This window comes from Grus americana, chromosome 28, assembly GCF_028858705.1.
Source record: "Grus americana isolate bGruAme1 chromosome 28, bGruAme1.mat, whole genome shotgun sequence".
NCBI classification, from domain to species: Eukaryota; Metazoa; Chordata; class Aves; order Gruiformes; family Gruidae; genus Grus; species Grus americana.
In genome coordinates, this window is record NC_072879.1 from 2,892,866 (window position 1) to 2,906,082 (window position 13,217).

Genomic DNA, 13,217 nt, shown 5'->3' on the forward strand with positions numbered 1-13,217 from the left:
TTTATCTCAAAAGGTAAAGGCTGATTTTTATTTTTTTATTATTATTATTTCTGTCTGGAAAACACCAGCTTCCTTTGCCCTCATCTTACAGTGGAAAAAAAGTTTGTACAGGTGAGGGAGGCCTATACCATACAGAGAGTACTGTGTGTACAATTCTGCGGTGCCGGGGTCAAAGTGTTTGCTTGATGCAACAGCATCAAAATAACAGACAATGAGTAAGCGAGAACATTTGCACATGCAAAAAGGGAAGCAAACATTGCAACAGCAAGCAAATTCAGCTCTTCTACAATAAATCTAAACTGAAGAAGAGTGCCAAGTCCCAAACAGCCATCCAGGAAAAAGGTGAGCCTGAGAATAGTTTTTACCTGTTGATATTCTCTGAATCTGAGCCAGGCAAGCAACTCCATGGCAGCATTATCTTCCTACACCCTACAGCTGTGTATGTACCTAAGTTTGAAATTAAATATTCTGTTGGCAGCAAGGTCCTAGTTCAGTACAGTAAAGCTGCAAAGACAGGAAAAATTGTAAGACTTCGACTGTTACTTTTATTCATGTTGAGTAAATGCCTTTTAGGAGTTGTAACATTTGCCACAGCCACATTAAAAACTGTATCTATCCACTGAGGAACTTGGTAGCAGCTCAGCATAAATTGCCATCTTTATCCCAGTTCTCCCATCAACAGGCAACAATAGTCACTAAGTAAAAAGAGTAACCAAGTTTAGAAAGCCTTCGCCATTAAACCCTTCACTGAATCCAGCAACTGCACAAGATAGATACAAGGGGAGGCCTTGGACAGCCTCTTGAAGGACATGATAGATGGCAAAGAAATTGATGGCTGACAGTTACCATACCAGCTGAGCTTTCCAACTGCACTTCTGGCAGTTAAAAAAAAAATAATCATTTTAGTTTGGGAAAAATTCTGATAAAGAGAATCATGCTGATGAATATAAAACAAACTACAATTAACATTATCCATAATAGCCAGTTGACTGATTTCTTCGCATGCTGTTCAAGGCGGTCAGATTCATCCTTGAGCTTTTCAAAGTTCTGGTCTGCCATCCTAAGAGAATGCGATAGTGTCTGTGGAGCAAAGAGAACAAATGGTTTCAAACTCAGATTTGAAAGTTCTGACCACTATTTCTTCCAGCAGAGATAAAGGTTCAGTTGCACTACAGCAGAAGACTGGTATTGCCTCCAAGTCTCCCCGCTCTTAATCTCATCTGGAATCAAGCTATAGGTATAGCGTTTAACATATTAGCACTTTAGCCTTCTGGGTTGCAAAACAGCACTTTAACACACACTACCTGGTTATCTTGTTTTATGACATTCTGCGCAGCCAGAGTGTTGTTTTTGAGACTGCGAGCCAAACTTAGCATTTCTTCAGCTAACTTCTCTTGCATATCCTGATGGTGCTGTAACACAGCATCCAGCTCGACTGCTGACTGCTTCTCATTGGACACAAGGCCTCTGCAAGAGCATAAGGGGAAAAAATTGGGATTTGTACTTCCTTGTGGGTCAATTTCCCAAGGTTTCCCCAGACTCTCCAACTCTGACAAGACAACAAGAACAGTTCAATCAGCTGAAGTCATTCTATTTAGGTTTCTGCCAGCAGGCACTTCATTCAAATGGAAGTACATCTGTTAGTTAAAGGTCATTGGGAAAGCAGTTCCCAAAACACTGAGCGTCAGAATGAGAAATTTTGACTTACTTCCGCTTCCTTATGTTTAACTCCTCAGAATCTGGAAAGAGAGTTAAATTTGTGGTTTAGCATGTTAGAAATTCCCGTGCAATCACAGGCTGAAGAAACAAGTTTTCTAAAGGGATTTTCACATGTCCTAATCCTACCTAGCCCTCTACCCCAAAGAATACGAATTTCAAATGCTTACCTGCTTTCCACAGGGAAAAGACAATACACGTAAGATCAAACATATGGTGGAGAAAAAAACCCAGATGAATCATATCCCCAAGGGCATGGTTTAAGCCTGTGTGTCTTGGTGTTCTCTTTCAGGATGCGTTAGATTGGCCTAGCTCCAGCCACTGTAACAGTAGCTATGGAAACCGCAAATTAATTCCTACCAGTTCCCTATGTGAATAACGTGGCTGTATATTTAAGAGGACTTGAACAACGCCTACTCTAAGTGCCTAAAAATCACGTGATTTACTCAGAGCAGAAGAGAACGGGAACAACAATAAAGGTAAATTGTCCTTGCTAATTCTATAATTAGAACGTCTGTTTCTGTACGAATTCTAGAAAAATAGGTTCCTGCAAGTCCCTGCTTCCATACTGGTAACAACACTTAGACACTCGTTAGGGTTTTTGCTTTTGTTTGCTTTTAAAATCTGCTATCTTGAAAAGAAGTGAGCCACTAAATTAAGAGTACACTTTGGCCAGTCTCCAATACCTGGCCTTCCTCCTTCTCCCCCTGCAAGACTCAGGTTAACTAAAGTTAGAGAGAACAACAGATTAAACTTACCATCGATAGCCAAGGGATCCTGGGAGGCAGAAAGGGAAACAAAACAGAGGATTACAAAGGACCAGCAATAAAAGACAATCCTCCAGGCCTAGCATTAGTGCCCGTGCCCAGCACTTAGACTATCCAAATCAGAAAAAGGTGACTCCCACCCAGGTTGGGACATGTTGGAGGCACAGCCACTGAAGGCAGCTGAACACAACAAGAAACTATCTATAAAATAGCCATAAAGAAGCAGCAGCACCAAAACATACTGTACCAAGCAGCTCACTCCTCATCTTGCCTGTGCAACGAGCCTTTGTCTGGAGATGAACTGTTTTAGTAGCTGGGGTTCTCTCTTTGGTGGTTGTAGGTGTACGTCCAGGGGCCAGGAACTGATTTGCCAGAGCCTTTTCAGTTGATGAAGTCTGTGAGTAGGAAGAAGCAATGAAAAGCCATGAATATCACATTCTGTGTTATGAGGCCACCTGGGTGTGTGACCAAGAAGGACGCAGGGAACACTTCCATGACTGCTTCCCACAGAACAGTCAGTCTGAACAGCAGCACTGACTGTACCCGCACTAATTGTGGCACAGCTTATTGGTGTTTCATAGCTCTCCAGACACATGTGGTACCAGCCAAAAGAGGCATTAGGCCTAATGGACACTACCTGCCCCTCGCATCAAAGAAGTGAGAAGGATGCGGGCAAGGTATACTTTGCTTTTGAAAAGGAGGAAAGACATTTCAGATTTCATACAATACCCCCTTTTAAGAAAATACAAGAATCCAATATTTTTATTCATGTTTTTACAAGGACTGCTTGATAAGATTTTAACAAGTATTATTTTGAGACATAAGATAAAGGCAAACATAGGAGCCAGGCAACGAGGTGGATATAAGCAGGGAATACTTAAGAGTTTTCAAACTGAACTAGTAGATCTTACCAATTTTTCAGCTTCTAAAAGTCCCTTTAGGAAGTCCACTTTGCGAGAGTATTCATTCAGCAGTTCTGGTGCAGGCTTGCTATTGGAATTGAAAAAAAAAATAATCATGAAAATCAGAAGTTATCAATATTTTCTATTATAAACTAACACGTGAATCTTCAAAGAAGCATCTTCTAACAGAAGTAGCCCCAGGCAAGGAACGAGCTTGCAGGCCCCTGCAAATCACCTTTTCCAAGGCACTGCCAGCATGGGGCATGGGCCAAGGCTGACATGCAGGGAAACGCATCTGAGAACATGACAGTCACACAGGGCTTGGTCATGACAACTTTGCGGGCACAGTTTCTCCCTCACCGACAGGTACTTCCACAGGGAAGCATACTACTGTGGTACTTGCAGGCTATGGCGATGTTACAGGTAACAGGACTAACGAAAGGCCACTGGCCAGCCCCAGGACTTCAGACAGCGACTCACCCGGACTGCTTCTTCAGCTCGCAGAGCATATCTTCAAGAGCGGCAACATACTGAGAAGAAAAAAAAAAAATCCTTTAAGTGACAGCATCAGGAAGAACTAATGTGTCGGGCAGAGGCTGCTGCACAGCTGAGAGCAGGGCTGGAGTTTTAACACTCCGTAACACTCGCTTCCTCAGTTTATTTCGAGGAGTCGAACCGCGCTGCTGCGGGGACGGGGGTGGGGGACAAGGGGCTCCCGCGCCGCGCGCTTTTCCCGGCCAGTCTCGCCCCGCGGAACGTTGTCCCCGAGAGGCCGGGCCACGCCTCACCTTCTCCAGCCGCCACTCGCCGGGGTCTCGCCGCTCCGCCGCCAGCGCCTCGCACCGGCTCAGGAGCCGCATCAGGTTCAGCTCCAGCCGCGTCGCAGCCATAGCTGAGGGGCGTCACCGGAAGGCGCCTTACCGCCGCTTCCGGGCGACGGGCGCCATCTTGGGGCGGGGCGCGGGGCGCAGGGAGGGGCGGGAGGCGCTAGCTGGGCTGGCGAGTCAACGGCTGTAGCACGCCCAGCGCCCTTTTATTCAAATAAAACTACCCCAAAACCCAAAACAAAAAAAATCCCCCACACGCGTCCACAGAGGTGGCTGCTGCTTGGAGCCAGCGTGGCAGCGCCGTGGTGGCATCGCCCTGGAAGCAGCAACTGAGAGCACCCTAGCCACGCTCTTCCCTCACTTCAACATGGAGCTCGGCCCACAGAGCAGGGACCGCAGAACTGCTGCCTCACAACGCTTCGTGTATGACTGTACCTCACACTCAGGGGTTTCACTTCACAGACACGAAGCCTGGGGAGAACGAGGCAGCTCTGCACAGGACAAGCATCCAGCACTACAGTTCCGTGCTGGGTTGTACATTTGCTCCAAGAGCACCGAAGCGCTCCAAGGTGATGCCCTGGACTTGGCTTCCTCTGTGCCAGGAGCTTTCCCAATGCTTTACAAAGTACTTACAAAAAATACGCGATTCCAATTAAAGGTTTCCTTTGGAACAAATTGTTCATAAGACAGGACAGACATTGATAAACTAACACATGTATTTTTAAAAAGTGCAATGTATTAATAAACATTTTTCTATATTTTGGTCTCGGTTAAGGCTATTACAACATTAACAGTTCTGTAAACCACACAGAAAGTTGTCATAAAAACATAAAAAAACCCCCTAAGGCAACACACTGACACAAACTCACTGTTGGTCCCATTAGAGCAAATGGAGGAAGGCACGGCAGCAGAATCAGGGGATGATTTTTTCCTGTACACTCGAATGTGTATTTTACTCAACATAAGTTTTATATTCTACTTTCTGTGCAGAGTTTTAATTTCAAGTGAAGAATATTTGTTTTAAACAACCTTGCTTAACCCTTGCAGTACTGCACATTTCCAGGCTGCCTTCCCAGCAGCCTCTTAAGAGAACACAAGTAAGTTCACAGCCTTCAAAGGGTTAAAACCAATGCTGCAGTCAACTTCAACAAGAGTCCAGACAGCTCAAGTATTTCACTTCTCTACACAGGGAATGTGAGAGTAAGGGTCCGAAAACCTCCGTTTTACTTTTGCTGTGGGTTTGTATTCATCCAAAAGTTCCTGAGCGTGGGCCATTGCAGACCCTTGTGCAATGTACACTGAGTGGATTTTATCAGTTCGCTTTGCTGGCTGCTCCCTTCGTATCACCATTATTTGAGACTCTTCGTTAGCTGAAATACTGCCCTGGGATTCTGTATGTTTGAAAATCCCAGGAGGAAGTTTTATATTTGCTGTTGGCATCACTGGAGTTCGACGGGGCACTTTAATCTTGGGCAGTGTTAAAGACGATCTGTGTCTTGAAGCCAGGGATGCAGAAGAATAATTTGAAGAGGCTTGCAAAAAAGAAGGCACTTTGCAAATGTCTTTGGCAGGCATACTGCAGCTCTGAGCACGGCAGTGTAATCCAATAATTGCTTTAAAGAAACAAGATACTTAGACACTGAAAGCACCCATAAAAACGTAACGTGATACAAGCAACTGCGACCAGATAACATCTGGTCACCTGGCCGTATGCAGTGAAAGATGTAGAATAAAAAACACACACTACCTTAATACTGACCTTCGGTATCCATCCGTCCAGTTCTATCTTCAAGCAGGCTCTCTGTGCTTGCTGAGGTTTCAGAGTCTATGTTTTCCTCATCAGAGCCTCGCTGATCAAGCTCAGGTAACCGATAAGTTATATCTTCCCTACATCAAAACAGAGATTGTAGCATTCTAGAAAACATCTCTGATACAAGCAACTTTACGCAGCACATATTTTGGAGGTAAACCTTCCTGCATGTAGTCATTAAATATTAATTCTCATGGCATTTTCTCTCAGCTAGTCCTTTGTGTTTTCCTTTTCACTTTCATAAAGGCCTACTAGATCATTTTGGACAAAAGTATACTGCTTTACTATATGTATTACCTCCAACTGCAAAGGGCATGACCTACAGAGATAAGGGGTGACTTACTTCTCTTCTTTTATTGACTGTATGCGATCAATGAGAATCTCCTTTTCCCGGTTATCGGCTTCAGAAACTTCCTCTTCTTCACGCAGCGAGTCCAGTTCTGAGTTCCCACTGTCACTTCCTTTGACCTGTGAGCTTTTACTCTGCAAGACAAATTTATGTGTAACACTTCTCAGTCATAAGAAGCTATACGAGTCTGGACCGTCTACTAGTTGGAAGGTGGAAGACAAATGAGTAGGCCAAATGAAGGGTGGATGGAATTGATGAAGAGCTGTTAGTTATCCATAGAAACGCTTCAAAAAGTAGTAGAAATTTTTCTGTTCACCGGATTTCTGGTGTTTTGACACCTTTTTTGAAGCATAGTAATTTGATTGGCCAGCCACAGCTTAGTTTTAGTAGTCACTTATAAGTAATGTTATTACGTCCAATACAAGTTACATTCAGAATGTCCATAAAATACCAGAGTCATGACAGAACAGGTCAGCAGCCCTGCATGCAATGTGGGGAGAAAAGTTGCACCAATACATGCTGACTTGATTGTTCAAAAGAGTATTTAAAACCAAGTTACAATACATGTAGTAAGTATTTTAGTCATGCAATAATACCATAAGGAAAAAACCATGCACTCTTAACATAGGCAGTGTACATACCAGCATCCCCTCAAAAGGGGAAGAAAACCCAAGTTTTACAGGCCAGAGCTAGACAGAGAGATGAAGACCAAATTCACTATATGCAGTTTCTGATTAGGCAGAGTTTGTCTTTTTTTTTAATCAGTACAACAAAAACAAAAGAAAAAGTGTATTTTCCCTTAACAGAATGCACCATCCATCTCTGGAGTGAAATAACTTCTTTGCCATGTAAGAGACCCAGCAATCTTAGTTCTACTGATTGAATTATATGGGAATAGATTTAGACCACTGCAAGAGCAGATCCCCACTCCTGCACCCTTCATTCATGAGACTCCAGTGCAGCTGTATATTTAGCTCCCACCTACAGCTTTGGGCAAGTCCAAATCCCTTTTCTTCTTATCTTGCAATTGATCTTTGACTTATCTTGTCCATCCCATTCAGTAAGTAGCACATCCCTTTGCAAGAGATTGGTGGGATGCTTTCTGCTGGATGGTGTGGTTCTGCAGTTTATTTCAACACTTACCGTATTCTGCCGAAGCAATGAGAGTCGTCGAAAAGCGATGCTCTCAGCTGCTTCCAGCTGATTTATTTCATCCATTTTTATCTTGTACTTCCTTATCTGTTCCTTTATGAGCATCTCTACACACCTGCACAAAAGGGCAAGAGTTTATTGAGCAGCCTCAGACTAAAAAAGCTCTGGGGACAACCATGGTGGGATGAAATGCCTCTTCTGGCTTGGGGAAGTTTGCCACACACACATGGATGGCATGCAATCAGAGCGTCCCAGTGCATGGCACTGCATGGTAACAGGGCGAAGAGTCCAACACAGCAAGCAAAACAGGACAGACTGTTACAGGTAATGGCACGTGTTCTTCCTGGGATAACCACAGCCTCTCACGCTGACTGTACACAACAATGGTAAGCAAACAGACATTACCATGGCTGCTAACTGCTTCTTCTACCTGTCTTCCCTGTGCTGGCACAGACTGGTAGATACAGAACAAGCCTGCAACCACCGAAGTTACAAAAAAGCTGTCATTTTTCAAACTGTGTTTTCATTGGAGGCAGACGCAAGGCCAGCCATGCAGTGAGGATGGCGAGGGGCATTCAGAGAGCCAGAGTTGCTGGAGGGTGAGGAGAACAAAGATGATCAAGGACAACCTTCTTCAATTCAAGGAACAACGTAGAAGAAATTATCGGAGGTTTCCAAATATGCAGGAGACAGTTTAATTCTATACCCTACTGTTTATTATGGCTTGTATCTCAGCAAAATATGTATGATTAGCGTACAGTTCCCCCAAAATATTATCTCGATGTAAAACACACACCTGATGTTTAAGATTTAGAAGTCATCCTACTTTATGCTTTGTAAACTTGAGAGAGGTGGAAGAGTCAGAGGAGGGTATGTAAATTGGCAGCACTAGTAGAGCCAGAATTGAGCAACTCTTAACCCTCAGTTTCTCAGCTATGCACAAATAAGGTTGTAGCAAATACAGGTAGTAGTACTGCTGGCCTTCCATCATACTTCAGGGTACAACTAAAACTTACATGGTTGTTTTTGAAACATCCTTCATGCTGGTTAAAGGGTCAGAGGTGTCAGGACAACGCAAGAGGCATGGAGCAAAGACAATGGCCAAGGCATTGGGTGACATACGGTTGACATCTTCTATCAAAGCCACTCTGAAATTCAATGTTCAGAACAAAAAAAGACATTTTTTTAAGCGAACCTTTCTAGAATACAAGCAATCTGGTCAAACTTTGCCACAGTTCCCAAATAACACATAAGGAGGCCTCTAGGGTGCTAAGTATGTACAGCAGTTCAAGGAAGTTTCAAAATTATTTCACACCTACTAAGTAAGCAAAAGTTTCATGCATCAGAAAAAAAGAACAGGAAGCCACCCAGGTTAAGCTAGTTTGGTAGCCTCTCGAAGTCTGTCTGGTGATTCAGTGCCTCCTCTTTAAAAATCCCTTTTCCCTATGATCAGAGGGCCATTTGGAAAATTCTCAAGTTCCTTGGCTGAGAGTAGCCCCTTTAGCAGTACCATTTATCCCTGCTCCAGAGACTAGCATACGTGCAAGCATTTATAATCCTCAGGCAGTCCCTACCAAGTATGCTAACATCCTCAGTTCACTATGTACCCATCCGTGTAAATCCTGGTGTCATCAAGTCTTTCACATCTACCTTGGCTTCAAAGCTGTTTTTACCTGATTTGATACTTCCACCATCTGGTATATTATTAAGCATGTGCCTGTTTTTAAGTACAACTATCAACTCCAATTCTTTCATTTCTAAACCAGCAGCACAATCCCTGTGCTGACACTCAAGGGGTTTCAGTTTTTAGAAAGCTTCCAAGAGGGACTCAAAGTCACATAGAGTTTCTCTCTAATTGAAGTAATTAAACTCATTACTTGACCAGATGGAAGATGAGTCGCTCCAAGGTATTATGATTTGCTTGTGGAAGCTGTTCAAGGACACTGTAAATGGCACAGAGTTGCTCCTGTTTTTCTGGTAGTTCTGCACAAGGGGAGAAAGCACAAGATCATAATTGCTGTGCAATGCTAGTGGAAAGCCACCGAGCACTTACTGACATTGGCTCAAACTGTCTGCAACAGATAGAGATTAAATTCTTACAAGTCACACTGTCATTTCATTTACTAACTGTTATAACTGGATGTTAAAGTACCCCCTCATGGCACTACAGTTTTCCTGCTTTTTCAGATGCTGCTGCTTTTAGCAATCAAAGTGACACATCAAGATCTCCAGCAATATTTAGGATGCCTTACTGCCACTGAAGTTAAATGAATCTAAAAATTTGAGATATCTGGCTAGCTAGATCTGATCTAGAACATCAAGGAGAAGAAAAACAACAATATGAAGACAAACCTATTTACATGCTCGCTTTTTAGAAAAAAAAAGGGCAGCTGTATAGTGACATTATGCTAAAAAATAAAAGGAATCCTAAAGCGAAGTCAAGTAAGCTAGAAGAGCAATTCCCTGAATACTGTTTTATGTAAAATTTCTAAAGTCATTGCTGTAAGTGTACTGGAAGGAAGCTGCTTAGACAACATGAGCATCTTGGAGGTTCTTTTCCCAAGGACATAGGGAGTTAAAGAAAAACGTTCGCTTCAAACATTTCTAAAACCTACCTACAGCTCGGAGAAAATCATTGTACTGCGCAGATGTCATTAGTGGATCTGGTAATTCCCGCAGCCATTGCTTAAGGATCCCCGTAATAGTGTGAATAGGGTAATTCTCCAGTTTCACTGAGTTTGGATCTGAAAATAAATGTTTTATTTTGAGCAGTTCATTCCTTTGACGTACACAATGGGATCCCAAAGAAATAAAATTAGAAACACTCAGATCTGTTCACAGAATCAAAGTGGCAATTCAGAAGGAAAAAAAAAAAAAAAAGAGTCTGCTGATAGTCACTTGTACATACTAAGCAGCTTTTTCTAGCCAACAAAAATAAAACAGACTGCATGGCCACCAAAAAGCTGTTTCTAAAACACTAAAAAGTAGCAGATACTTTCAGACAGGAGAGAATTGCAGGGAAAACTGCTATCATGCAAGGAAGTCAAAAGGGTGGGCAACGTGGCCTGACCTGCTTGCAGCAACTGTTTCAGCTCCTTCATACGATTTGCTGATCCTGATTTCCTGTAAATGCCTTCTGTGTAGAGGCCGTGCATCTCCACGTACTCTAGCAACTTCTCCATGACAATGGGGACTGAATTTCTCTCACTGGTCAGGGAACTCACACACACTCCAAAATGACGTGGTTCTGCATCCTGTTCATTCTGGAATTGATACAGGTCAAGCACTGTGAATACCTGTTCCCAAGCTAGAAAATTCCATTGTTTCATGCTACAATTAGCGTATGCTTCCAGAAACAAAAGCTGACTGTTTTACTCTAGCTTGCTACAAGCCTTTGATCATAAGGCAGATTTCCTGAGCTGCAGCAATAAAGAAACTTTATGGTACACATTGAAGGATTTCTTTAACAGTTTGTCCAAAACAGCACGCATATTCTTAAGGAGGAGTTCCCAAATTAGTTCCAGTATCACCTTTTAGAAGAACGTTCTGTTTCTGCAACTGCAGGGCCTGGCTCTGACTACATGCAGGCAGAGAAGCAAACTTAACATTTTAAGCAATTTTTGTTCAGTCCACTGTTCATTTGCTATGAAAAAAAGGCAGCATTTTGCATGCACGACTCGTAGTATCACAGTACCGCATCCCAGACCCACAGTTCTTACCTTTTTTCCACAGGATGTACAGCTGCTCTGGATTTTGGACATGCATTTCTTGTGACAAGTCAACTTGCAAACTAGAGAGAGGACCAATTGTTACAAACATTCCAAATCTCATGAAAAAGCTAAGCGTCTGGTATTATTCACTAACTACATAACCTGCATGTACTGTTCACTAAGCCCCATCTGTAGCAGCCAAAGTTACAAGTGACCTGCACATATTGTAAAATCAGTGGCAAGAACCAGGTGTTTCCACTTACCACTGCAGAGACAGGCCTTTTCCATGGGCCAGATGTAGGATGAGCAGTGCTCGCATGACTGCCGTATGCTCACTTGGTAGTTTGTGAATACATGGCCATTGTGCTCTTCAATCTGATGGGAGACAGGAAGAAACTAATGGACTTTTTTTGCCTTTTTTATTGTTATAGTTTTTAATAAAACTCTCTACCCTGTCTTAGATTTTTCACTTTTATAATTACAGCTGATAGCTTTGATCTCGAAACAAAATTTCACCCTATGTTAAGGCAGTTGGATTTGCTGGATTATTTCATAATTGACTCGCCATCTTGGTTAAAGCTCATCGGTGCAATACATTAGCTATAGTTTGTTTTAATATTTAGTAGCAGTTTTCCTTTAAACAGTCCTGTAGTTGAGAAAACCATTAGGTTCTAAAAGATGCTACGGACAACCGAGAAAATGCTTGAGTACTGCTATTGCTTCATAAGCAAGATCTTTGATTTATGGAAAGCAGTTTTTTGTGTCACATCTTCATAATAGAGGTAAGTGATTTAGCATGCAAAATAAACCAGAACTTCAGTACAAAAATCAAGCTCTTTCAAGAGTGCTTCTCCTCTGTGCTCTGTGAGTGCAGCTGAAGACTCAGATTATTACAAAAAGAAAGTACTTACTGCACGATCTTGTTTTCGTTTCTTCTTCTGGGCTTTGGTTTGCTGCAGTGGAGTACAGAACTGGCATTAGTCTTTGCAATTCGGACATTCCATTCCCCCCCTTTTTCTCCTATTCAGTTTCCCAGACTCTGCTTCACCTCTAGACATTTGAGACACTATACTGCAACTTCAGCTTGGTGTGAGGGTTGTCTGAGCTCACACTGTCAACCTCCTAAAAATCAGTTGAGCTCACTGCCTGATGACAAAACAATTCCATCTCTAAAACTTTCAGATAATTCCTAAGTTTTCACCAAAGAAAATGCACAAACATTTTAAGATTCTGCAAATATTATGAGTCAAATAATGAACAATTCCAAAAAGACATATTGGCATTCGGAATTAGTTATATGTGTGATTCGTGTATGGAAAGTGCTTCCCAAATAACGAAGAATGCTATGGAAAAGGTTTCTGAGGTAACACAGGTTCCTCGTTCTAGGAGAGTAGCATTGTTTAATCATCCCATAATCCAGTAAAACAGTAAGTTTTATACCTTGGGCTGCTCAGACTCTTCTTTTTTTGTATATCCTCTGATGAATTCATCCAGAAGGGATTGGAAGAGATTCAAAACCAGCTTCACTTCTTTCTCTTCCCTTTTTTTGGCCAGATTCGTAACTAGAAGCTGGTAATTTTCCACAAGATCTTTGTAGCCAACATGGATTTGCCCATTCTAGAGAAGGAACAAATATTGTTCAGAAAACAGTCTTTTTGGATATAGTTGAGACAGCATCATATTTTTAAGTGTTTAAGTTCAGAGGTGAGAAAGCACGCTTGTGATTAAAGTCAAAGATAACAGCCCATGACAGAAAGAAGTTAGCACACTTCCCTACTATACTGTAGAAGGGCACTTGGCCAAGACAAGGTAGTGTTGGAAGAATACTGGAAAAGCTGTTAGCACCTCTCTTTGGTGTTTAAACAGCAACATGCAGAGGCTGAAGACAGCAAAATCCATCCATTTCTAAAAATAACTTACAGCTGAGTGAATGAGAAAAGGGAAACAAAACAGTCCGCTTAAGATTACAGCAAAACTGTAAAAT

At 42.4% G+C, this 13,217-nt stretch overlaps 2 protein-coding genes across 10 annotated transcripts in view; both read right to left on the bottom strand.

The window, feature by feature from the left end:
• USE1 (unconventional SNARE in the ER 1) lies at positions 1 to 4,330 on the bottom strand. Its single transcript, XM_054805758.1, has 8 exons — positions 4,174 to 4,330; positions 3,866 to 3,915; positions 3,395 to 3,473; positions 2,726 to 2,878; positions 2,475 to 2,493; positions 1,709 to 1,739; positions 1,305 to 1,467; positions 1 to 1,080 (listed from the first exon to the last, which is right to left on the bottom strand). The coding sequence occupies exons 1-8, from the start codon at positions 4,273 to 4,275 to the stop codon at positions 898 to 900; spliced, it is 780 nt and encodes a 259-aa protein (XP_054661733.1). The 5' UTR covers positions 4,276 to 4,330; the 3' UTR covers positions 1 to 897.
• A 600-nt stretch (positions 4,331 to 4,930) lies between these two features.
• Positions 4,931 to 13,217, bottom strand: part of MYO9B (myosin IXB) — a 44,987-nt gene continuing 36,700 nt past the window's right edge. For 7 of the 9 annotated variants that reach the window (XM_054805266.1, XM_054805274.1, XM_054805271.1 and 4 more), the window contains 13 exons: positions 12,674 to 12,850; positions 12,145 to 12,186; positions 11,497 to 11,608; positions 11,243 to 11,313; positions 10,594 to 10,786; positions 10,139 to 10,267; positions 9,401 to 9,506; positions 8,540 to 8,671; positions 7,515 to 7,638; positions 7,013 to 7,060; positions 6,366 to 6,505; positions 5,972 to 6,099; positions 4,931 to 5,825 (listed from right to left, as the gene is read on the bottom strand). In XM_054805266.1, the coding sequence (XP_054661241.1) occupies positions 5,386 to 5,825; positions 5,972 to 6,099; positions 6,366 to 6,505; positions 7,013 to 7,060; positions 7,515 to 7,638; positions 8,540 to 8,671; positions 9,401 to 9,506; positions 10,139 to 10,267; positions 10,594 to 10,786; positions 11,243 to 11,313; positions 11,497 to 11,608; positions 12,145 to 12,186; positions 12,674 to 12,850 (1,842 nt within the window). In that variant the 3' untranslated portion in view covers positions 4,931 to 5,385. The remainder of the gene's footprint in view (positions 5,826 to 5,971; positions 6,100 to 6,365; positions 6,506 to 7,012; positions 7,061 to 7,514; positions 7,639 to 8,539; positions 8,672 to 9,400; positions 9,507 to 10,138; positions 10,268 to 10,593; positions 10,787 to 11,242; positions 11,314 to 11,496; positions 11,609 to 12,144; positions 12,187 to 12,673; positions 12,851 to 13,217) is intronic. The other 2 variants (XM_054805273.1, XM_054805270.1) reach the window with 1 other exon arrangement.

Coding starts and splice junctions, on each gene's coding strand:
- USE1 (XM_054805758.1), bottom strand. CDS start 4,275: ATGGCTGCGACGCGGCTGGAGCTGAACCTGATGCGGCTCCTGAGCCGG. Junction 3,916..4,173: donor GCGAGTGGCGGCTGGAGAAG/GTGAGGCGTGGC, acceptor TTTTCTTCTCAG/TATGTTGCCGCTCTTGAAGA. Junction 3,474..3,865: donor GAGCTGAAGAAGCAGTCCGG/GTGAGTCGCTGT, acceptor CAATTCCAATAG/CAAGCCTGCACCAGAACTGC.